At 42.8% G+C, this 24,843-nt stretch overlaps 1 protein-coding gene across 5 annotated transcripts in view; it reads right to left on the reverse strand.

Annotated features, from left to right (window-relative positions):
• GRHL2 (grainyhead like transcription factor 2) overlaps window positions 1-24,843 on the reverse strand; it is a 67,492-nt gene that overhangs the window by 42,215 nt on the left and 434 nt on the right. For 2 of the 5 annotated variants that reach the window (XM_071554060.1, XM_071554061.1), the window contains exons 1-5: window positions 17,016-23,817; window positions 12,181-12,370; window positions 6,633-6,700; window positions 4,694-5,078; window positions 2,385-2,437 (exon numbers count right to left, since the gene is read on the reverse strand). In XM_071554060.1, the coding sequence (XP_071410161.1) occupies window positions 2,385-2,437; window positions 4,694-5,078; window positions 6,633-6,700; window positions 12,181-12,370; window positions 17,016-17,068 (749 nt within the window). In that variant the 5' untranslated portion in view covers window positions 17,069-23,817. Of the gene's footprint in view, window positions 1-2,384; window positions 2,438-4,693; window positions 5,079-6,632; window positions 6,701-12,180; window positions 12,371-12,974; window positions 16,988-17,015; window positions 23,818-24,843 lie in introns of those variants that run through there. The other 3 variants (XM_071554059.1, XM_071554063.1, XM_071554062.1) reach the window with 3 other exon arrangements.

Genomic DNA, 24,843 nt, shown 5'->3' on the forward strand with positions numbered 1-24,843 from the left:
CGGAGATGTGGGGGAATCATATTCACAAAGGTCTTAATTGAGCAAAGTATTTAAGCAGTGTCAGAGTAGAATCAAAAGGAGGAATATATTGCTTCAAACCATCAGTGTATCATTAACTTTCTAATTCTAGCAAATACTCTGGATCATCACAGCACTGCCATAGCAATATAAAGAGAAAACAAAAATATTTTTAACTATGCAATGAAAAAAACACTAAAATATGTGAGTAATAATTACATTTAAATTCCCACTTGAAGAGAAGGTAGAAAAAATCCAACTGATCCACTGTCTTTCCACTCAAAGGAAGACATTCAGTTATTTAGTTTAGTAGCAGTCTTTCAATCCAACAATTTCTGTTTCTTAGCTTATAAATTGAAATCCAGTAATTTTTCTAGTTGCTTAAAAGGTACAAATCAAGCAAAATGAAGGTAAAAAGTAAACACTCATCTACACCTATGCAAACCACCGATGGCATAACCAGCACTTCCCAACAATGCAGTTGCTGCCAATAGGAAGGCTCTCACACACAGCAGGAAGGCAGCACAAGGGGCACTGTTGTCCTCTCTGCTGCCAGCCCCTGTGGGAATGCTGCCACAGTCCCTTGTCCTGTGCAAGGGGAACAGAAGCACTCCCATCACTGGCAAGCACTGTGGTCCCTGAGTGGACTGGAAGAGCAACACCACTGGTGCTGCAGATCCAGCATCCATCCTGCTCGTGCTATGGATTGACCACCCCTTAGTGCTGGGGGTACAGCCCTGACCTACTGTCACATGAAGGGACTGCAGGTTGTGTGCTGCAAGACTGCTTCATGACACATATCAAAGCACGCTGAGTGCCCTGGCAGATGCATCTCAAAACCTCCCACCAGACAGGAGGCCAAACAACCATGTGTGCTGAGAAGGGCCTAGGATGATTCAAAGTCAGACACATAACATCTTAACAGAGCTGCCTACTGTCTGCCACGGTCTGGTCTTCTGTTTTCTGGCATTCTGGGTGTTTTAGAAAGATGTCAAAAAAGTAAATCCCAGACACACTGTACTGGGCCAAATTTGCAGCCTCTGTGTGGTACCATTTGTGAATTTTCTTTTTGTTCCTGGTTGACAATCAAAGTGTGCCCTAAAGCAGGAGGATTACCCTCACCCTTAAAACTTAACTGCAATCACTCAAATTATTGTAATATTATTCTGAACCTCACCATGAGTCTTAACTAAACCCCTATGTAGTCATTAAGGGATCTTCTTCTATCAGGCTTCCAATTATTTTCAAATTCACCACTTCTTTTCAGTCTGAAGTTTTCTTTTCTGAGCTCCTATCACTTCCAGGAAAGATTTATTTTGTTTTTCTTAATGTGCATTCAGAGGTTTTGTTCTAATGTGGACCTGGGCCATAGCATTAAAGGCTTAATGTCTGAAAATTCTTAACAATACCAATGCTTCAGGATTCAATTTTACAAATGTTCTATGTGGTAAGTGAGCAGTCTGATAAGTATCTGTTGCATATGTTCTGCCTATATAATGACTCAGTTCTGAGCTCACTGCAGTTAATGATCATTTTAATACCTTACAGAATAAAGACCACGCTGTAAGGAACTTCCACCACAGACACAATTATATGCCTAATCCAGGAAAAATATGTAGGCACATTCCTGTTTCTAAAGTGAGAGTAATCTCTCAGATATAAACAGATCCATTCACAAGCAAGAAATAAAGGATCATCTTAAAAACTTTAGTGATTACAGTCTATATTAGTTAAAGGGACTCTGCAGTGTTTGCCCATGCTCCACGTAAATTTTTCTACACTGAAGGAGAATACTATTTATTTCAAAATTCAACTTTTGAAGCTTTTAAAAAACTTCTTGCAATTCTTAAATTTTCTACATGATTTTTAATAGATACTTTGTTTATATTGTTTCATAGGTAAACATGAAGTACCACAACAAGCAGTGGAAAAAGACAGAAAACCTACTAGGAGCACCCAGAAGAAAAACAGAAGGGAAAAGTAAAGATGGAAATTCTGTAAGCTGGTGAAACATGTTCAACCATCCTGAACATCAGACTTCTATATCCTGCCATTCTGAAAGGTGGGAAAGGTTTTTCATTACCTGGCTGTCAAAGGTATGCACTGTTACCTAAGGGACCTCTCTTAACAGTTTTAATCTCGTGTATCTCAGCAGGGATTCAGAGGAGTTACTAATTTAAAACAATGCAGAGGGAAAGGTAATAGATGAAGATATAAACCAGCGCAATCTGAAAGCTAACATGAGCAAGGGAACAAGGGGAAAGTGATGCTTGGCAGCATTAAGCAAGCCCTGCAGGTACCTCAGGGTGAAGAAAGGGAGGGTGGGAAGTGGAGACAGTCAGCACATTCCAAAGCTTATGCCATACCTTGTTTGTTCATAAATATACTCTTCAGCCCCCACTGACACACTCCGATACTTCTGCAAAATAAAACCAATTAAACATAGTTTCATGCAATCAAAATGCAAATACCAACAAAAATATAATTATGTTTATTTAAGGACCACTCAGAAAAAAAATCAACCATTTTAAATGCAAAATACCTAAAAAATTGAGTGACTATTAATATCCTAATCATATTTTATATAAAGGTTAGAGGTTGACATTGTCAAAAACATGCAATTTACTTGACTAACCTCAAAACATTTGTTTATACTATAACGAATTAATAAATTAATCACAGTTAACTAAGAATACGAAAGAGATGAGAACAGTATATTTATGTAATTGTTAAAATTATATCTGAAGAACACAAGTGATTTACCAAAGTGTTCACTACTACTGGGATCTATAAAAACTCAGAACTCCTTCAATATAGCAGAAGTCACTCCATAAATATTTTGAAATTATTTCTAAAAATGTATTCATAAAGCATTTAAAAATTGAGTAGGAATTAGAGCAATTCTAAACCCAGTCATTGTGGCAGTACTTTCCAAGCGCTTATGAAAATTAACCCAGGATTCTTTTGGTATGTTTTCATATTTTACGTTATGGTTTCCCCACACCTGCTTCATATAGCTGTCCCTACACAGACAGTATGTGGCTGGAGAAGCAGTCAGAGAACACACGGTATGGGCAAAGCACATCCTGGGATTTGAGTAGTTGAGAAAATACAAAGGGACAGGTTCAGTGCTGAGTAAGGCTGCAGCTGGGTGGCAAAGCTGTTCCTGCTCCCCAGCCACATGCATGTGAACACTTTGAGCCAGAGGGCCACCAGCAGAGGTGCACACCTCACCTAACAGCTATGGATGGGGCCCTAGTTAAAATTACTTGTTCGGCTTCCCTTTTACAGTTAATAGGGGAGGTAAAGATGGCGAGAAGTGAGTGCACCTGGCAAACCATTCCATTTACTTTAGGCAAGTGGATTTGAACTGATTCTTTCTCCACAGACTGCACAGAAAGCCAAGATAACAAGTACTATACCCTGTTATTAACCAATCATTTTAAAGAACACATGACAAAATATTACTATTGTAACAAAATTAATATAACATGGAGTTTGGGATGCGAAGCCAACATACAGATGTAAAGTCCCTTTTTACATCCAAATGAAACAAATCTGCACATTTGACAGCTCCCTGCACAGTACAGACGGGCTATTTGGGCACCTCTCAGCAACACATCCCAGAACAAATCAGGGTGATGGAATCACTGCTACAGCACCCCAAGGAAAGCCACAAGTACGGCACCATCAGGCTCGCACAAAGAGCCACTTACTAGGAAGAATCAATAGCTGAAATAATGTGATTTGATAATGCAGAGCAGTGTCTCTAATCCAAGGTTTGAGCCTACTGATTTTACACCAGCAAGCTAGATTCCTTAGTTAATTATTCATTTCGTTGACCTACATATGTTCTGTATCTGAAAATGGATTTCACCTCCATCTTAACACAGATTGCCTTGTACTTTTGTTGTATCTGCAATTTTGTAGAGTTGGGAGGAGAAAAATCTGAGAGGATTTTCCTCACCTCAATCTCTCGTTATTTGCAGAGGTACTCTCAGCTTGAAATAGCCTTTACCTTTCTGTATTTCAAGCTTGTTTGCATTGTTCTGCAGTAGGCAAAAGCAGCCAGAGAGTACCCACCATACTAAAGATGACTGTAAAATTATTTTACTCAGCATAAGTGCAAAATAGTTAAAGAAAGTTCCTTGTCTCTCATCTCCTGCTTATTCCTATATATATACATGCAGTTTTCCCTTCACTGTTACATTCTCCACTCCCCTCTACTTGTCCAATTCTACCACTTTTTCTCACTTGCCTGTGTTGCAACAGACAGCTTCTGAGTGAATTACTTGGGTTTATCCAGCAGCAAAGACTGACACTGCTCATTCGCACTTTCAAAAGAACGTCTAGAATATTCACAATGGCAACTATCCTCTACTTGACAAAATATCCAAAAAGATAAAAGATCAACATTTATTATTCTCAGAATTTTCAATAAACATCTTTAAAACTGTCTTCTAAAGTGCCTCATGATGCTCCCCAAGAATCAGAGCACAGACTAAAAGCAACACAACAAGGAACAGAAATTAACTTGTTGAAACAAGCATCACTGTTCTAATGTCTCTTATGAACAATTCAAATCTCCTTATCTTGTTTACAAGCTCAAATATCCTTATCTTGTTTACAGTTTCTTACTGAGTTCTTAGATGCTAATTTGAGGGGGAAAACTTACTTCTGTTCCTCCGTCCTTGAAGGTGTCGCTGTAGGTACTGTCAGGGGTACTGCGCTGGTCATCTTTGAGATAATTTGTGTGGGAAGCAATGCTGGACACTTCATATGGTTCAAAAATAACCCCTCGGTGCTCCTCGTTTTCACCTCTTGCATAGTGTGTTTGTGGGGTCATAAAAACAGGGGTGAATTCCTCTGCTTTAACCACAGTCACTCCGGTCCCTGTGATGGGTGTTGAGCTGCCAGACACATTCGTGTTGTATTCCCTTTTGGATGACTCCAAAGGATCTTGATTCAAGGAAAGGTTAACTGGCACCGTCTTAAGGACCTGCACACGGTTCTCTCCTCCACTTAAGTTACTCTGAGCTTCCGTGGTATTAAGACAATTTCTGTGAGACAAAACCAAAAAATGTTATGAACAGTCCTGATAGGGTCAATCTTTTCCTTAAATAGCTTAAAGTTCTTAGATATCAGGGAAGGAGATCTTTCAATTCTGATAAGCCACTGCCATATGAAGTAATACATTAAAATCACTAGGCAAAAGAAATTATGAGGCAAGCTGAGCAATCCAGAGCTCTCTACAGCTGGGGAAAGAAAATACATTTGGTTTGAACTACAATCACTAAGGCTTGTTACAATAAATTTTGGGCATCCCAGCTTGCTTCTGCCTTGGCTTACACTTTGGATGCAAAAATCAATCCAGCACTGCAACAGCCTTCAGACACAAAATAAGAATAAAGAGAAAGGCAAAGTGTGGATTACTCACAGAAGATAATCTGCACATGAAATAGGCAGAACGTCAACAGCAAAATTCATACACTGATGCATGCTCTTTCAGGCTGTTGACAGGCCACTATTGTTTGTGTAACTCCGGCATTCACGCTCTTCTGAAAGAGCAAGGCCAGAGAACCCATGGTAGCAGAGTAGATCAGTAACTACAGTGGCAGCAAGGTAACCTATAGCAGCATTCCCACATCAACCCACAGCTGCCACTGAGGCAATTCATTCCTGATAGTAGTTGCACTGAGACAAAATTGTTAACTTGTAAAACTTTTAGTAAGTGTAACCCTGATGTTTTTGAACCAGGAGAAATGGTATGACACTGCATTTCCTCTCTCTTAGCTTTCCACTGAAGGCCAGTTTTGTCAATTACACTCAATTTAGGAATTTTTCTGGTGTTCACAGAAGAAAAACTGTCTCTCAAAAAACATTTCAGAGTCTGTTTTGAAACAGTAAATTTATACTACTACCTATTTAAACGTTCACCTTATGCAACTAGTGGAGACCATCTAAGGCTGTCACAAATTAGCTATACTGAAATAAACCTCGTGTAGCTTCTCTCCATCATAACTTTAAATGAAGACACCTCCCTGTATGTAAAAACTTAGTTCTTTCTACATAAATATACACTCTTTCTTTTCCACAAGTCTTAATAAAGAAGGGGGCAGCTTCTTCTGACTCACACCACTTTTAGCCTAAAGAGAAAGGCTGAAATGTGAGAGGAGTGAGAAAAACATTCTTTATAGACGATTTTAAGAGTTACCTTATTTTCTGGGCAGACCCTAAGTTATGTTTAAAAAAAAACCTTTATAAATCAGGTTACTGAGGCCAAACTACTCATTTTTGCCCTAGAAGAAGAAAACAAAGAAAAACAGCCAATAGTCAACTGTCAATATAATCTGATTTTAGTAATCTCAGTGGTAGCTAAACAACAAAACCAAACACAAACAATGCCACTACTTTGCAAACTGCATGTTTGATAATATGACCTCATTTTTCAAATAAATTAAAAGTAAAAAGGAGTAAAGTGTGGTTCCCAAAACAGCCTTCATTCTTTTAACTTTTGGAAGAAAACCATAAACCCTCAGGCTATCAGAGTACTTTCAGTTCACTACTAATAACACTGTTAGTAGCTGGGTGTATGATTTTGAGTAATACTGTACCTTTTATCTTGGTCTTCTTGATTATCACTCACTTTGTTAACAGACAACAGCCTTTTATCTCTGGGAACCTGAGAACAACACCAGGCATGGGGTCAGGTAAATGTGACTGTCAGGCATTTGCAGCTTCAGACTGCTCTACTGCAACAGCTAAAAAATGCAATAACTAGCGCTGTCTAGTTCACAGATGCCAAGAGCTGTTTTTCTTTGTGAGACTGATTGTGAACAGAAAGAAAATTTCCAAAGGGAAAATAACTTAGGATTTTTTTCTTTTATAGTTCTTGGGCACACCAGTTTCGAGCAAAGTGCTGTTCTATACATCCTTTGGAATATCAAAAGCTAGGCCAAGCTATCTCAAAATCAATCAAAGCTCATATTCCAAGAAACACACACACACTTCACTGAATAACACAAGATGAGAAGGAAGATACAATGCTTTGATGAGCTCTGCCTGGAGACCATTTTAGCTAAGACAAAAAAGGCTTTTCAATTAAACCATGAGCACCAGCTAAGTCCTCCTGTTATAGACCAGCCTGGAGGGTGTAGCACTCATAACTAGGGAAACCAGGATGATGAAGGGGATGAATTATTCTACAAGCAGCTGGCAGATGTCTCAAAATCTCCAGCCCTTGTTCTTGTGGGTGACTTTAACCTGCCAGATATCTGCTGGGAGCTTCATACTGCAGAGAAGAGGCAGTCAAGGAGGTTCCTGGAGTGTATAGAGGACAATTTCCTTCATCAACTGGTAAATGAGCCTACCAGGGGTAAGGCCCCACTAGACCTACTGTTTACAAACAGAGAGGGGCTGGTAGATGATGTAGTGGTTGGAGGCCGCCTGGGGCATAGTGACCATGAAATAATAGAATTTTCAGTCCTCAGGGATGTAAGGAGAGCCACCATTAAAACCTCTACCTTGGACTTCCGGAGAGCAGATTTTGGCCTATTCAAAGAACTGATTCAGAGCATACCCTGGGAAACAACCCTTAAAGGCAAGGGGGTCCAGGAGGAATGGACATGTTTTAAGAGGGAGATTTTGAATGCACAGCAACAGGCTGTCCCAGTGTGCTGAAAGGCCAGCCGGAGGGGAGGATGGCCAGCTGGGTTAAATAGGGAGATTCTGAAAGAAATCAGGGATAAAAAGAAAGTTTGCAGACTATGGAAAAAAGGGCTGGCTACTTACGAAGAATTTACAGATAGAGCAAGGTCATGCAGGAAAAAAACTAGGGAAAGAAAAGTGGAATTTGAAGTAAATTTGGCTATTTCAGTTAGGGATAACAAGAAGTCGTTTTATAAATACATTAATAACAAAAGTAGGGGCAAGGAAAACCTCCATTCTCTGTTGGACTTGGAGGGAAATATAGTTAAGGAAGATGAGGAGAAGGCTGAGGTACTTAACACCTACTTTGCCTCAGTTTTCACCAGTAAGACAGGTGGCCCTCAAGACAACTGGCCTCTGGAGCTGGTAGACAGGGAGAGGGAGCTGAATACCCCTCCTGTATTCCAGGAGGAAATAGTTACTGACTTACTGAGCCAGTTGGATCCTAACAAGTCTATGGGACCAGATGGGATCCATCCCAGGGTGATGAAGGAGCTGGCAGAAGAGTTTGCCAAACCGCTCTCCATCATCTTCCAACAGTCCTGGCTCTCTGGGGAGGTCCCAGATGATTGGAGGTTGGCGAATGTCACCCCAATCCACAAAAAGGGCTGCAAGCAGGACCCTGGCAACTACAGGCCTGTCAGCCTGACCTCCGTGCCTGGCAGGGTTATGGAGCAGTTCATCCTGAGTGCAATCACACAGCACCTTCAGGGTGGACAAGGGATTAGACCCAGCCAGCATGGGTTTAGGAGGGGCAGGTCCTGTCTGATCAACCTGATCTCTTTCTACGATCAGGTGACCCACCTGGTGGATGAGGGGAAGGCTGTGGATGTGGTCTATCTGGACTTCAGCAAGGCCTTTGATACTGTCTCCCATAATATACTCCTGAAAAAGCTGGTAGCCCATGGCCTGGACAAGTGTACCCTCTCCTGGATTAAGAGCTGGCTGGAGGGTCGGGCCCAGAGAGTGCTGGTGAACGGAGCTGCATCCAGCTGGTGGCCAGTCACCAGTGGTGTTCCCCAGGGGTCTGTGTTGGGTCCAGTCCTGTTTAACATCTTTATTGATGATTTAGCTGAGGGATTGAGTCCATCATCAGCAAATTTGCTGATGACACCAAGTTGGGAGGGAGTGTCGATCTGCTGGAAGGCAGAAGGGCTCTGCAGAGGGATCTGGATAGACTTGAGAGATGGGCTGATTCCCATGGGATGAAGTTCAACAAGGCCAAGTGCCGGGTCCTGCACTTTGGCCACAAGAACCCCCTGCAGCACTACAGGCTGGGCACAGAGTGGCTGGAGAGCAGCCAGGCAGAAAGGGACCTTGGAGTACTAATTGACAGGAAGCTCAACATGAGCCAACAGTGTGCCCAGGTGGCCAAGAAGGCCAATGGGATCCTGGCCTGTATCAAAAATAGCGTGGCCAGCAGGACCAGGGAAGTGATCCTTCCCCTGTACTCTGCATTGGTGAGGCCACACCTTGAGTACTGTGTTCAGTTCTGGGCCCCTCAGTTCAGAAAGGATATTGAGGTGCTGGAGCGGGTCCAGAGAAGAGCAACAAGGCTGGTGAAGGGACTGGAGCACAAGTCCTATGGGGAGAGGCTGAGGGAGCTGGGGTTGTTTAGCCTGGAGAAGAGGAGGCTCAGAGGTGACCTCATCACTGTCTAGAACTACCTGAAGGGAAGTTCTAGCCAGGTGGGGGCTGGTCTCTTCTCCCAGGCACTCAGCAATAGGACAAGGGGGCACGGGCTTAAGCTCTGCCAGGGGAAATTTAAGTTGGATATCAGAAAAAAATTCTTTCCAGAGAGAGTAATCAGGCATTGGAATGGGCTGCCCAGAGAGGTGGTGGATTCACCATCCGTAGAGATTTTTAAACACAGATTGGACGTGGCGCTGGGTGCCATGATCTAGTAAATGGACTAGAGTTGGACCAAGGGTTGGACTCGATGATCTTGGAGGTCTTTTCCAACCCAATTGATTCTATGATTCTAAAGTTTGTGAATCTTTCCCTTTCCTGTATGGCAACAGGTCAGGGCATGCTGGCATGCCACCAGAAACACTGACTTCTGCTTTGCTGGGTGCATCCACAGCTGTGAGAAGTATAAATCCAGTCAAATTGGGCTGCTTGACAGACTCAGAACTGACACCAAGTGACTTCAAAGATTTGTATTCCCACATACAGGTTTCCTGACACCACCACAGATATGAAATGATAAAGGGCAAAGTTTCTGCCATAACAATATATTTTTTCTTGATGAACCAGCAATTTTCTATCTTTTGAACAAGAAGGCATATCCACTCCATCATAGCAGTTAACTCACATTAAAGAGCAAGAATAGACGTAAGAATGGGCTAAAGCCATGCCTTTTATCTTTAAACATTTTAAAGAAGTATCAGGAAAATATCTGAATTTAAAGAAAAAGCAGTATTACACTGATACTACAGTAGCCAACAATATGTATCAACTAAATCTGCAAGACAGCGGCAGAGCCAGAGAGTGCTAGCCAGAGACATTCCTTCTCTTAGGGACATCCCCTCTCCCTGCTAAGCACCCCTGCTGGTTATAAAACCTCTTTCACATATTTTTGAACTGGGATAAAAGCCACAGTGTGTACATGTTGATTTCCCTTTTAAGATCATATATTTATCCCTGAAGGAGGGTCTATGTTTATGTAAATGTGACTATAAGAAATAGGAGAAGTAAAAAAGAATCAAATGGTTATGTTCAAGTAATTCCTACTGACTGGAAAAAGTACTTCAAAAATATCATCCAGCATGTCAGAACAAATGAGCCAAATGATAAATAAGGGAAATTCAGAAGGGTCTGATGCACTGGAAATCCTCCTCGACACTTCCATATTACAGCACAGAAAGTTCCTGTTTGAGACTAGAGTATCACTAAGAGTTACCATTTCTTCTCAGTTTAAAACAAAAATAGTTATGATTGAATGCTGGAAATGGCTTTGAGATGTTAATCTCAGCTTATTCCACCTACACCTCAAGTATTTTGCAACTGCCTGGAACAAGGAACAGACATGTTTCTTAGAACACAGTTTTGAGAAGGAAAAGGGCTATTATCCAGTTATATTTAAAAAATCCATCAGATTAATGAACTGCTGTATACAAAGGTATTACTAAGACAGAAACCAATACACCAGATGCTCATACACATCCTAAATTTTATGAATCCACATTCATTTCACAGATTCTGGCACTGTTGTAACTCTGTCAAGTAGAAAAAAGGACCTGTCTTCTTTCTCACTGGGAAAAGATTTTCTCTACTGACAAAACCACACAAAAGTAAGCAATGTCTCTTGAAATACAATCAGTAAAGAAATTAAAACAATATTTAAGTTTGGTATACAACATCTTGCCTATAACCCCTTCTCCTGAACACTAAGAGGTAGCCTATTCTCTAAAAGTATTTACAGTAATAAATACTAAAAGCAGAGGTTTTCAATTTCCATCTTTTGTTACTTCTTCATAAATTACAAGAGGAGCTGGCACTGCTGTTCTGGCTTTCACAGAAGACCAACTGCCCAAGGCAGCCATAGGTGGCTTCAGGAGTATGGAGACTGTTCACTTTGCCTAAATTATTTTATAGTCTTTTGCTTGGGAGGCAACACTGATTCTGTCTGCAGAGTACCAAAGGTTCAGCATAGGTTTCAGAGCAATATTTCTGCACTACACAGAGATGTGTCCTGTAGGACTCTCCCCTGATATCAGCAGAAATCTCAAACATAGCTCTACATAAACACTATAAAATATACAAAAAAGAAGTGTGTTACCAAAATGGTAGGTAAAGCCCTGGGTTTAGAACCTGACATAAACTGAAACTGTGTGTCAGTACCTCCCTTGTAAATTGACTTAGATCTCTGTCTCTGTGTCCAGCTCCATTTCTTGTCTTCTACCTTTCTATTTAGACTGCAAACGTCCAGTGCAAGGGCTCGACCTCACTTTGTGTTTGTATACAGCATACTGCAATCATTATACAAACAAAAATAACATGGGAAACTGTCAGATGAGAGATACTCCAGTTAAAAAGCAAACTAAAACATGTGTGGAATGAACCAGAAAAGCAGACAAACCTACAGATGGACAAGGCCTTCCTCCCCTTTTACACCTTTTTAAGAGTATTGCAGGCATCTGAGCACAAATAAAGAGAAGGCTAATTCATCAAATGTTCTTTCAAGGGAAGAGGAAGAACACTATGCTCAAAAAGAAAACATGGTTGAAAATTTAATATGAGAATTGTGATTTTGGTTTTTCCTGTGTAGAACTAAACACATCAAAACAGTTTCAGATAGGCATAGGCTTCCTATAACAGAACAGGTGCTTGTTACAAGTACCAGAAAGAAAACAAGATGCAGCGACTTCTGCCTTTGAAAACTAGCTCTTTTGATGCTTCTTAGAGCAGTTCCCTGCTAGCGCAGCAGGGAGGAATAATGACAGAGTTACCTACTTTATAATAGTCATACAATAGGCCAAGAGCAGCAGCACTGTCCTCATCACCATTTATGCTCATCATAGCCTTGGTAGCTGCTGTTAGGGGATTCTCCAAATACGACTTCCAGGCTTCATCTTCGCTGGTGTAGGCTCGTCTGGTGTTGAATGAAGTGTCATTTGGCACTAAGGCCACAAGTCGCTTGTTACTGCATAGACAGGAAGAATAAAATTGTGATCCAGAAGGGATTACTTCATTCACAAGGCATGGTAAAGAACAAATAGCTCAACTAAAGTTTTATGTTTACATCAAGCAAGCATCTCTGGATTACACTTGGTGACATAAATATTTATCAGTATCAGGTATCTTCAGTAATTAACAGAAAAAAATTAAATGTGTGCAGATCTTGTGATAATAATTCAAATGTATTTTTACTAGTATACAGACATAGCTATCAAAATATTTTAAGACTACTTGGAAAAAAAAGTGAAGTAACAACATTAAGAACATTTTTACTCAGTATTTTTTCTAGATATACACTGATTAGGGAAAAAACCCCAACATTTAACTGACATAAGACATGAATGAAAAACAAGAAAAAGCAACTAATACTAATCTAGGGTTCACCTACAGGGAGTAATAGTTCAGTATTTAATAACTGGGTACACCTTATAACTGAGCTAGTCTCTGCTTTTGGAATGCAATTTGTCAGTAATTTCAGAGACGTTTTCTGTAACAGGACATGAGCAATGGGTCCAGTGGATGGAACAGAAGTCAGAATATTTGGTCTCAATTCACACTTTATCACTCACCACATCTAGTTACAGTCCCATGGCAGTACACACAAGACCATTAGTGAGTGGGATTTGCAGCAGAGCAGTTTTCTCCAGTCTGAAAGTGGTACAAACTGACCAGTGCCTGTGTACACTGCAAGAGAAGCTGCTGCAACACAGCTGCGGCTGAAATTTCCAGTATAAAGGAAACATAAATGAAGATAATAGTACCTGCTTTTGCAAAATGTTCAATAAATATATTGATAAAAGAGCTAAACACAAAAAACTTGCATTCCTATTACACATGATAGTAGGATTAGGCAGGGAAATAGTAGAGTGAAGGGTGTGCTGCTCAGTGAGTGTTTCAAGAGTGCTGTCAAGAATTGTGGCTCAAGTTACAAGGATCACAATGAAACTTTTAACACAATACACCTTACAAATTGGAAAGCTGCAAAGATGGCAGAATAATTAAATATACTGACTTAACTCATGAAACTAGCAGTTAGTTATTCTTGGTGACCTCCATAAAACATTTCTTACCATCTTCTACATGAAAACCAGTTACTCAGTCTCCTCTTTTTGCTCTGCCCTACCTGAAGCAGTGCCAGCTCCACAGACCTAACCCAACCAACTGCCGCTGTTGCACAGAGAGTGGCATTCAAACACTGTGCAAACGAGCCTTTTATTTGTTTTCAGAAATAGGATTTGATAAAAGCACAACTGAACCCACGCAGTAAATGCTCTTGGACGCTGGAGCACACCTTGCCTGGCCCCCAAGCGGCAGTTACCAGCAGCAGGCTGGGGCCTCTCTGGGAGCTCTGCTGTGAGTCCAGCCTGCAAAGTGCATGCTCCAGTGTTTAAGGAAGAGAAGGGGGATGGTGGAGATTACAATCTCCAAGGTACAGAGCACTGTTTACAAGTTTCTTTATTTAATGAAAAACAAAATAATCTATCTGGTACACAGAGCACTATTTTATGAGCTCCATAGGGGAAGACAGCATTTCATAGCTTTGTATCACAGAATACAGCCAACAATTACAGTACAAATTATAATTTCCTTTCATCTAAAATAACTGGATTTTTAGATGTTTTCCCTTTTTTTGTTTGTTTGGGGGTTTTTGGGCTTTTGGGGGTTTTTTTGGAGGACCTTTCTGCCTGGCCATTTGCTGTCTCTCCTAAAGATTTTTGTCCCTCTTATTTCCACATATACATGTGTTGTTAGAGGCTTGCTTTGCTTCAGCAAGAGAAGCCGGGAATAAATTAGGATCTGCTTGCCTTTTCAATACCTTATTGTTGGTGACTCAAATCAGATTTGCATCAGTCCTCCTGTTTGTGCCAGAGGTAGCTAAGGGCCTGTTCCCACTCTGGAGTAGTCAATTCTCCCTGGCTCAGAAGCAATTATTCCACGGCAAAGATTCCTCAACAAAGCTCCCCTTCAGCTAAATCCGGGCTGTTTCAGCGCATGGGCGACTGCCCATTGCAATGCACGAAATACCACTCGTCCTTCTTCCTGTATCACAGTCTTCCCTTACAGTCAATAACTGCCTTTTGTTACTCGGAGCATTCACAGCCCTGCAATAGTCAGAACCAATTTATGAGCACTACAGGCAGATGGCAAGATGCCCTGCAAAAACATACCTTCTAAGAGTTGGGCTGTGCTTGTCTGTAAAAATGCTGGAGCGGAGCAATCAATCTCTGCTGCTCATAGTCAAGACAATCTTAAAGCAAAGACCAGAGTGCAGTCTCTCAGAGGTGTGTATGTGATTGTGTTGGGGAGAAGCTAAAGGAAGGGGGATAAAAGCTCTGGTAACTGCCACTCAGTAAGTAAACAGTTGGGATGGCTGGAAAGGCAGAGGTGCATAGACCTGTGCCTTCCCAACACCTTTGCAGAGCATATTTTCTCCAGAAGGCAGGTTTTCACATTTCAAGACTAAAAAGCTGTCTCCTCTGGCTTGAGAGATGGTCTGCAGCGTAATCAACGGACACACTCATCGTGTTTACTCTGCAAACAGACTGAAACAATAGCACTAAGAAAAATAAAAAACTTCCTCATCACCCCCATCCCTGTAATCAGCTCTGTGGGAGGTTAATGGTCAGATCTAATTGTCACGATTTAACATAGTCAATCACTTCAAAGATTATATCCAAAGCAGTCAGCCAAAACAACTGGGTTCCCTTTAAGAAAACCTCTCTATTAAATAAGGTTGCTTGGATGGAAGGGAGAGTTTCTCTTAAGAAATGAGACTCGTGTGTGCACATGCATTCCTTCTGTTTTCCCACAACTACTGCAGCTCCCAGACAATTTCAGCTAAATGTGACAGAGGGGTACCAAAGTGCCCCATAACCAGAAGAGATAAATACACTGTATTTTAAAATATGCCAAGAAAATCCAACATCCTGAGTGAGGCTCTGCACAGCTAAGCAACATGGTCTTGTAGGTACCCTTCCATGCCAGGACAATGTCAGCTGTTCCACCTATGTAACCCAAGCCAGCAAGCAGCTGCTTGGAGTGACTCTGATGGCATCCAGACCACGTGGAAGACAAAGGGTGGGCACCTACAAGTAACAGCATTCCCACTGGAGAGAGCTGCTCTGAATACCCCACCTGAAAGAAAAGCCTCAGCCGGAGCCTGCAATTAGCAACACATCTATGAATCCTGCCAAAAGCTGGATATCCATCAGCAACCCCAACCACCAAGAACCACTCTCTTCAGGAAGAAAGATGGGCCAAGATTCCAAGTGCGAGACTCCTGTTGAACCTGACCAGCAACACCAGCAAACAGCTGCTGCAGCCCCAGCTAGAGAAGTGCCAAGGAGCTGAACAAGCCCAATGCCTGCGGTGCCCATGCCCCACAAAGGCTGGCCCCCCAATCCCTCTACGTGGGAGTCAGGATGTGTGCTTACCAGAACACAGGAGAGAGCGATGCACCTGCACAAGCTGAGAGCACACCATTATTTCATCATGGAGATAAAGCTTAAGAATTGAGGATACTTTGTGTCTAAAAAGTAAATGTTTCTTTTCAAGCTGTCATTTGAGCTCCTAATGAATGCAAATTGTTTCAGTTGTTTTATGTCAAACGGTAGTTGTGTGTGAAGGCATTTTCTGGGGAATGGTCTAGCTAAGAGCTAGATTGCTCTGATACTTTAGCGTTTATGTCGATTGAACTTCAGATGGCCTTTATTTTTCAAAATGTTTTTTCTCCCAACTGTTTAGTAGAGATTTTCCTGTTCACACCATCCTACATGATTTGTGTGCTTTCATAAGAAAACACATATATACATTTCCCAGATTTACAGCAGTTATGGTTATTTTTGATCTTATTTAAAATTAAGATTATGGAATTTTTTAAAACCTATACAAGCATAGTGTAAAAATGTAAAGATGTCCAAAACTTTATTTCCTTTCAGTTACTGCAGTCCAGCAACATAAACTGGAGATGTATATTGTTCTTAACATCAATCAATCAGCGAAATGGAGAGGGCTGGTCTTTCAAGCTCTTCCTCGGATTAAAGATAATGACCATTCAACAGCCAGCACTCGGGGCTATAGAATCCCACTACAGGCAAATTCTCACCCAGCTAGACGCAATTTGTTAATTAGCTGACAAGGAATCAGAATTGCCCATTAACACACTCACGAACAATAGTGAAAGGCTTTGTGATCAGGTTCCTTTTTATTCAGAAACAAGATGTCCTGACTGCCAGTCTCTCTCAGACAATTTTGATGCTCAAGAGCTTTCTGCTGAATTGGCGAAGTTCAAGCAGCCCTCAACCTCTCTGCTAAATTTGCCACTGAACATAAAACAAACTCATGCAGCCATGCTGCATCTTGCTCCATCATATGCTCAGCATTACTTGGTGCTAGTGGGCTATAAAGCATCTTCCAACCTGCTCCGTATCTTTTCCCTTGCCCAGGAGGCTTAACCCTGAAATCCAAAGCAGATTGTTTAAATTGTCAAGGTGGACACCCAGCCCAGGCATTTCCACTCTTAATTGCGCCCTTTTTTTTTCACATTGCATTTCTTCTTTCAACAAGTTTTAAAAAAATAAAGTTACAATCAAGCTGTTCCATTAACATACCTGCACACTTCTTCATTCCTTGACAATGCACGAGGATGTTCCCCTGCCTGCATAGGTCAGATGTCAGATGGGAACACACAAGCAATACGTGCAAGACAGCAGAATGGGAGCAGTCCCAGCTCCCAGGTTTCAGCCCAGGCCTAAGCCTGCCCGCTCTTACATGGGTGAGATAAGAGCGCCAAGCACATCCTCTGCTAAATATCCCTTCAAGAGAAGGGAGAGGAGGAATTGGTGCACACAGCTGTTAAAAAGTACATAAATTTTAGCATTAGTCAATAAGTGGAAAAGGCAAGACAGACACTCCTGTCACCCTGGTTCCCTGCCCAGCATGTCAAGGTCACAGGACATTGACCATAATCTGCTTGGTAGTTGGTGACAAGAACATGCACAGAGCAACAGTCTCCAACCCACAAACCCTGGCAGAAACTCAAATTCTAAAGCAAGATGCTAGCCAAAGGGACCACTTCTACACTGCATGCAGACATACAACACCCACCACATTGTGTCCTGGCTTCCTGATCCCGTAATTGCCCAGATCAGAGACCTGGCTGAAGCATGCTGTGATTTAGTGTGCTATGGGAAGAACACCTGCCTGCTTAGTCTTTCCTCCAGTGCAAAGTAAGAAATGGGAAACTTCAAGAATGCCCATGTTTCATTTGGTGTGATGAAAGGTACAGAGCACACTCCAGACCCCTCCAAGAACCAGAAAAAGGCCAGACCTTCCCACTTCAGTTTTGACATAGCTAAGGGAGACAGGATGTGATCATTTACAAACGTTTCAGCAGCTCTAAAACCCTCTGTAAGTTTATTTTACACTTACACAAATCTCAGTTCAGCTATAAGGCAACTATAAAGCAGATTTAGAACAGATGTTCATACAATTTGTCTAAGAACTAATGCACATACATACAAATTCAGAGGTATAAACTGAAGTACTATGACCATTTAAAATGCAGGACAGATTCCACAAAAGCTGGATAAGTTAACAAACTTTAGATTCCAGATCATAAATTGTTTTAAAGATTCAAATGTTAGTTTTGGCACAAGTTTACTACCCTAAGCACACTACTTTGTCTAGACATCAAGTTATAAACAAAAAACAAAACAATACCAACAAAAAACCCCAACAACACATGTGACTCACTGCATGGTTTGATTTATTTAGTTAAAAAAATCTTGAGATTCCTCAGCATTTATTGCCAAAAGTATAATTAAACAGTCAGCAACACTGTTGTTCCAATTAGATAATAGGGTTCTGTTAAAAGTACAAAGGAGCATAAATGTTTAACGAACAGGAAAATTATGGTCCATGTGTCTCAGTACTTCGTCTTTCATAGATGACAATCACATCGTTCCCAGAAGCACAAGTCTCCAAAAATGCACTTAACCAAATTCAGTGAGTATATAAATACACAAATGGTTCGAGAGTGAAGGAAAAATCAAAGCATTTAGACCACCAGGAAATGAAAAGGTAAGATGCCCTCCAGCCCAGCCAGAAGCCTATACCAAGGAAAAACTCCCATTAAAGAGGCCAAATAATTTTGCTCGCTAATGAATGCAGATTTGGGACTTTTGCAATTTTGGGACAATTATACTTTTTTGAGCACAAGACAAAACTGAACAAGATTACACACGTTAAATGATTAAAAGAAATTATTTAACTATACTAAACACTCCAAGAGGAAATAAAATAATACACTGAGAGTAGCAAAGGTGAATGGCAAAACGGACTAGTTCAACAATTAGATGCCTAGTAGAAGTTTTATTTGTTTTTACTCAGAACCAAAATAACTTGGGCACGCAATGGTGATTAAAGAGATTAAAACAAATGGGTGATTCATTAACATTGACAAAAAATCATTAACTATGTCAAAGTGGAAGCATGAAAAAGAAATCTGACACAAGGATTAAATACATACAGTAAATGCCTACTGAGGACTAGTTCAAGTAGGCAATTACCTTGAAATAGAATTTTTATACTCATGATTTCAGAGACTTTTTGTTGTTCCTCTTGTAATTAAATATTATTTTTGCCACACAGTCTTTTGTTAGTAGTGCACTGAGCCTATTGTCTTTTTTGATTTTACCAAGAAGAAATCAGTCTCAAAAAAGGGCAGGTTTCAGCATATTTGTAAAAAATAACTGACGTCTCAAAAAATGAGGAAAAATGAAGCTCACAGCATTCCTCCAGGTACTAACAGAGTTGATCAGAATTAGCAATTACTCAGCAGCTTCATAGCAGGACATGCTGTTTTGTTAAGAAGTGTACTTCCAGTGTGCAAAGCACCCGAGGTTGTTTCAGATGACTTCAAGCAGCTAGAAGTAGCCTTTAAAATTAAAAAAGGTCATGACAAGGCTCCCCAGACCTGCTGCAGTTTAACCTGACCCTTGGCCTTGTGGTCCTTGTTCATTCTCTGCTTCCAGTTAATGGAAATGGAATAGTTACTGCACTGATTGCTTTTTTTTCAGGATATTAGACCCTTTACACAGTCAGAAGGAAAACAGGAATTCAACAGCTGAGCAATCCTGAGAGTCAAGATTTCCCACAAATATTTTTTGAAGTATACAACCTCAAAAATATACTTTACAGGCCAACTAAAACACAGAATTATGAAATACACCATCACCACCCACAATTAGGAAAATTAACCAAGTTAGATAGATATAAATACATATATAAATAAATCTATATATGCAGTCTTTGAGGTTGGAGATACTCTCAAGCTAGAAGTATGTTGCAATATTTGACTTCACAGTTCACATGCATTTAATATGGTTTCCTTGGTTAAATATTTTGTAAGCAACCACTGTCTTCTTTGTGAAGTCAGCCCTACAGAAGAATAGAACAGCATACCTGTATACTAAGATGTCTGAAATAATTACTTCTCTTGTTTTACTTAGCTAGTACAGTCCCAATCACTGATTAAAAAGCTAATGAACATTCATCTCAGGATGAATTCCTAGATCAGGATTGGAAAGTGCTATTTTGTGTGTGTACAAAAAAGGGCAGTTTAATTGGCTGCTGCATAATAAGGAAAAAAATATTTAGGCAACCATCAGCGGTCTGCACTGGATTAATATTTCTGAAAATGTTTGACAACAAACATCAATGAGTGTAATGTCATTTCCCCTTCAGATGTCCCTGCCAGAAAAAGGATGATAATGTTCCTGCTGACCCTTCCACCGGGAAGAGGTTTTGCGATCATTATAATCAAGGTAAAGTGATCTGGGAAAATCCCCTCCCTCCTGTTCTGCTTTGATCTTCGGTCTGGTCTCAGACTTCAGCACCGCAAAGACACTGGTGTTAACAGCAACACCTCACCATTTGTTACCCTTACTCCTCTTGGTTAAGTTTATGGTTGCAAGTTCTGTGAGGTTTTGCACACTGATTTTCCACCTTCTTTGCACAGAAATTATTTTCTAGGGAACATCCAAGACAGCATGTCTGACATTTGAAAAGTGCAAAACTAAACACACCTAATTCCTGTTTCTCCATTTGTTCACTTTGGAAAATTCGACTCAATGGATGCCCTATTCATATACTCAGTAGTGGGGAAAAAAAACAAAACAAAAATGAGTAGTCTGTCACCTGACACTCAGGATCTGCTGATGGAAAACATATTTGACCTTCAAAGGAAAAATTAAGAACTATTCACAGAAATCACATTGTAAATGACAAATGCCCTCTTTGTATTATAATGTGTATCATCGTCATCATGGCCAGGCTTCCCGAAGGAAGATTTGAGAAGGGCTCTACCCACGTGGGTGTGCCCTTCGAGCCTGTGCAGTGGATTTTAAAATAATATTATAAATGTGCTTACATTAAATATTATGAAGGCAGCACATTTACACACTAAGGCGAAAATAGTAAATCAGAATTACCCTGTGAAGAGCCCAAGATCAGCTCCTGCTACAGATACTACCAAGCAGCAAGCTGGATGTGAACGTGCCTCCACTGACACATGGGAACAGGTCTGAACCCATTCCCACCTACGGGCTCGCTCTCCCCTCAGTTATTTACCCACAAGCACATGCTCCGCTGCAGATCCAGGCTGCACCAAGCCCTCCTTAACGCGGTCAGTCCGAGCATGCCCCAGCCCCATCTACCTGCTATCCTGAGTAGTTCTTGCACACCGTGGCCTGACAGACGGGCAGTCACACAGCTGGGCAGCCAGCAGAGCCACAGGGCCAGCGTGCTGGGCCAGCGGTGAGCCTGCTCGTCATGCAACTGCACTCCCATCCCATGTGGGACTTCACACAACAGCAGGGACACAACCGTGGCACTTACAAGGCAGATCACCAATAGCTGTACAATTGTTGTTCCTCACAAAGTACTGCCATCAATCTCCAAAACCCAGTTAAGCCTCACAAAGTCATTCGCTCACTGATTGGCCTCACTAATGCACTACAGCCATTACGCTGGAATTTTGTAAGGATCTTTTTTTCCAGTACACTACATGCAAGAACAACTTTTCAGCCTATAAATGCAGAAACAAACCCCGGAATCATCTTTACACCTTGCAAAGGGATGGCCCCTCCTCCCCTAGTCTCCATTCAACACCCACGCTCCCCTCATTATGAGGCTGGAAATTGGATAGTAACAGAAGCAGCTGCACAGACCTCCAAAACATTCATAGAGAGGAGGAGGCACACATTCTCATTTCCTTCTGCAGAGATTCTAAATTGAGCAGTTCTTGTCTTTAACACCTGCCATTTGCTTGAACTCCCTACACGTGTGAACCCACACCAATTTAAAAATCGATGTCAAAAATAACCTCCAGAAGATTGGTCTACTCTCAGACCAACACCCCCCTGAGCCAGCTCTGACACAGCTGAGAGGGCGTAACAGAGACAGAAACAAGTGGCTGCAGCCTGCTTAAGTTGGTACTACCTCTGAAAAAATGCTTGTGCAATCATGTCTTATGTCTCCTGACCAGAGGGAGTTTGTGGAAAAAAGCAGGCAAGACCCAGCTTAGGCTGAAAGACTAAAGAGAAAGACAGGGATCTCTTAAGGATAATCTCCCCTTCCAAGCTCCTCAGTTAGCATTAGGATCAAACACCTGGTTCTCTAGCATTTTCACCTAACTGCCCCTTATGTCCACTACAGAATAAAAGCACTATTCACCTTCCTCCTTTAAAGCACTATAGAACCATTGTCCCTGCTCCTCCCTCCAAGATGGAGCGCTGCACGCAGCCCGGTTGTGCTGTAGTGCATCAGAGTGTACCACCTCTCCAGAAAACCTAGTAAGTCCCACAGAACATATTTTCCACACTTTCTATATCCCCTCAGCTGTTTAGTCCTCTCTACATCAGAACTTTACTAGCACAAGCCCTACACAGACATGTCCAATGACACCGACAAATTAATTGACCTCAAAATAATGAGCTTCACTCTCCAGTCTTGCCTGTAAGGAAGATCTGGTTTTAACTAAAAGAAAGGCCATGTGGATAAAAATAATATACTCGCTGGATTAGGTCTAAATTGGATATAATTAGAGCCTAAAAAAAGAAAAAAACTAACACCCAAAAACCTACCCAAGCAAACTTCCCTCACCAGTCTATTACCTCATTCCACCTGGTCATCTCTTCTGAAAACAAATGTATTTGTCTTCTCGTGTTACACTTGCGTGTAGAGCACAGGGGACTTTACTTTTATTTCCTTTCCAAACTCTTACCTATCACCTATGAATTTTCTAAAGACCTTAACTAGAAACAGATCACGGGCATAACTGCAACGAGGCAAGTGTTGTTACTTGAGGTTGCATGCTCAGCCACTGCTTTTAAGTTCCTCACAGCGGTAACAGCAGCAGCACCACACAGAGCAGGGGATGGATGAAGGGCATTAACGCCCCTGTCTCAGGAGCTTACACCTATGCCATACTGTTCCTATCGGAGAGGTCCAGAGAAGAACCACTTTTGCCTTAGTTTCTTAGACGAGTTAGGCTTCCACTGCACTGTTTTTTTGTTTCAAAGCCGACTATAGTGCGAAGTTCTTCTTCTGACCCTCCCCACTCCTCCATATTCCCCTCCCACACCCGTTAACTGCCCTTGATGTGCCGCAGCCTTATTTCTGACTGCTCAAACTACTGGCAAGTAGGCTCGGGTAGGGAGTAATTTACAGGCCCCTTTCACCTTCGAGCAGTTCTGGAACTGCCCGTCGCTTTGGGATGCCCTCCGTCACTGCTTGTCAGCTCTTTCACAGTTAATCTGCTTCCCTTCCCGGCTCAATGACTGCTCTTTCACCTGCTCCTCCCCCGCCTCACGGGCACCCCCTCAGGGTTCTATCCTTATTCTCTTCCTTGCACTTAAATCATTTACTGCGCTAATCTGCCCACCTAAAGCATTAGTTCCCATCCCAGTTTAGATGAACTCCTAAACTCTACTCTGCTCCCAACTCCTACCCCAATCAGTTTAATTTCATGTCAATAACTACCTTTGCACAATTCCACTGTCAGCTGATGTTAGAGAAAGCCAGGCTTAATTTTTTTTAATCCTTCTCCTCTGAACGGCCCTGTTTCTTCCCTATGAGGGCAGCCAACCCTGCTCTTCTCTTTTGTCGGATAATCTCCTTCTTTCACTCCTTGACAGGCAGGTTGACACCAAGCCTCTCTCTAGTATCAGGCTCCTCCTCTCCACCTCCTTTGGCACAAAGGCTCCTGGGGAGCCCAAACAGGGCTGCCACCTGAGCAACTCCAAGCGTAGCCGCGATCACATCCGTGTCTGGGGCACTCCTATCTGCACCGGGGCAGCACTAAAACAAAACTGCCACTTTCCAACCTCCATCTTCTTTACCCTATAACTATCTCGAGCCGCCCCCTGCAGAAACACTGATCACCCGAGCAGGGAAAATGGCCTTCCCGCCTGGCTGCCTCACGCCGGCTCTGGGCGCCACGCCGAGCCACCGCCGCCATGGCGGGAACGCGGCCGGCCCGTGCGGTCACTTCACCGGGGGCAAATGATCCATCCGCTCTGGGCCGATGGCCCCGGGCGCTGGCAGAGCCGCCGTGGTGGGAGCGGCGCTCACCGCGGCCTCCGCGCCCACCGACGGCGCTCCCCAGCCCGGGACACGGAGCCCGCCATTGGCCCCGCCGCGGCCCTGGGTGTCCCGGGGGGACCCGGCGCTGCGGGCGGTGGCCCCGGGAGGCCGCGGGGAGTTCCCTCGCAGCGCCGCGCTGCCCCGGCTTCGCTGCGCCAGGCCTGCACGAAGAGGGGCTGCGGCGGGCCCGGGGCAGGCGGGAGCGGGCGGATTCCATCTCCTTTTCATCGTCCTCCTCCGGCCCCGCTACTAGGAAAGTTACTTTTTAACCTCGCCGGTCTCCGGGCAGCCGCAGGCCCGCCGGGGCGTCCCGCCGGGAAAACAAGGTCAGGACGGCGGGGCGGAAGGCGCACGGAGCGGCCCGGGAACACCTGGGCCGAGCCAGGGCCTTCCTCCCGCCGCCCGGGCCTCCTGCCCGCCCGGCCCCAGCCGAGGGGGGGAGGACGGCCGTGCCCGGCCCTTTGGGATAAAAGCCCTTTGTTGCGCCAACACAAAAGCCAAGAACCACTTTCCGTCCGGGGCCTTCTGCGGGCGGAGACCGCTCCGGTCTTCCAGGGCGAGGAGCGCTCCCTCCCGTAAAACGACCCTCCAGGTGAGGGGTTAAAAAACCCCTCCAAAACATAAAAAACCAAGCAACCACACAAAAACCTAAACTAAAAGGAGAAATAAAAAATTAAATCTCGCTGCCCCACGGCCAGACGGCGACCGAGGTGCGGGGTGACGAGGCGCAGCTTTGTCCTGGGGCTCTCCGGAGTGTCTGTGCGCCCGGTCTGGCGTCGCTGCAGGAGGGAG

This window comes from Pithys albifrons, chromosome 4 (genome assembly GCF_047495875.1).
Source record: "Pithys albifrons albifrons isolate INPA30051 chromosome 4, PitAlb_v1, whole genome shotgun sequence".
Taxonomy (NCBI): Eukaryota; Metazoa; Chordata; class Aves; order Passeriformes; family Thamnophilidae; genus Pithys; species Pithys albifrons.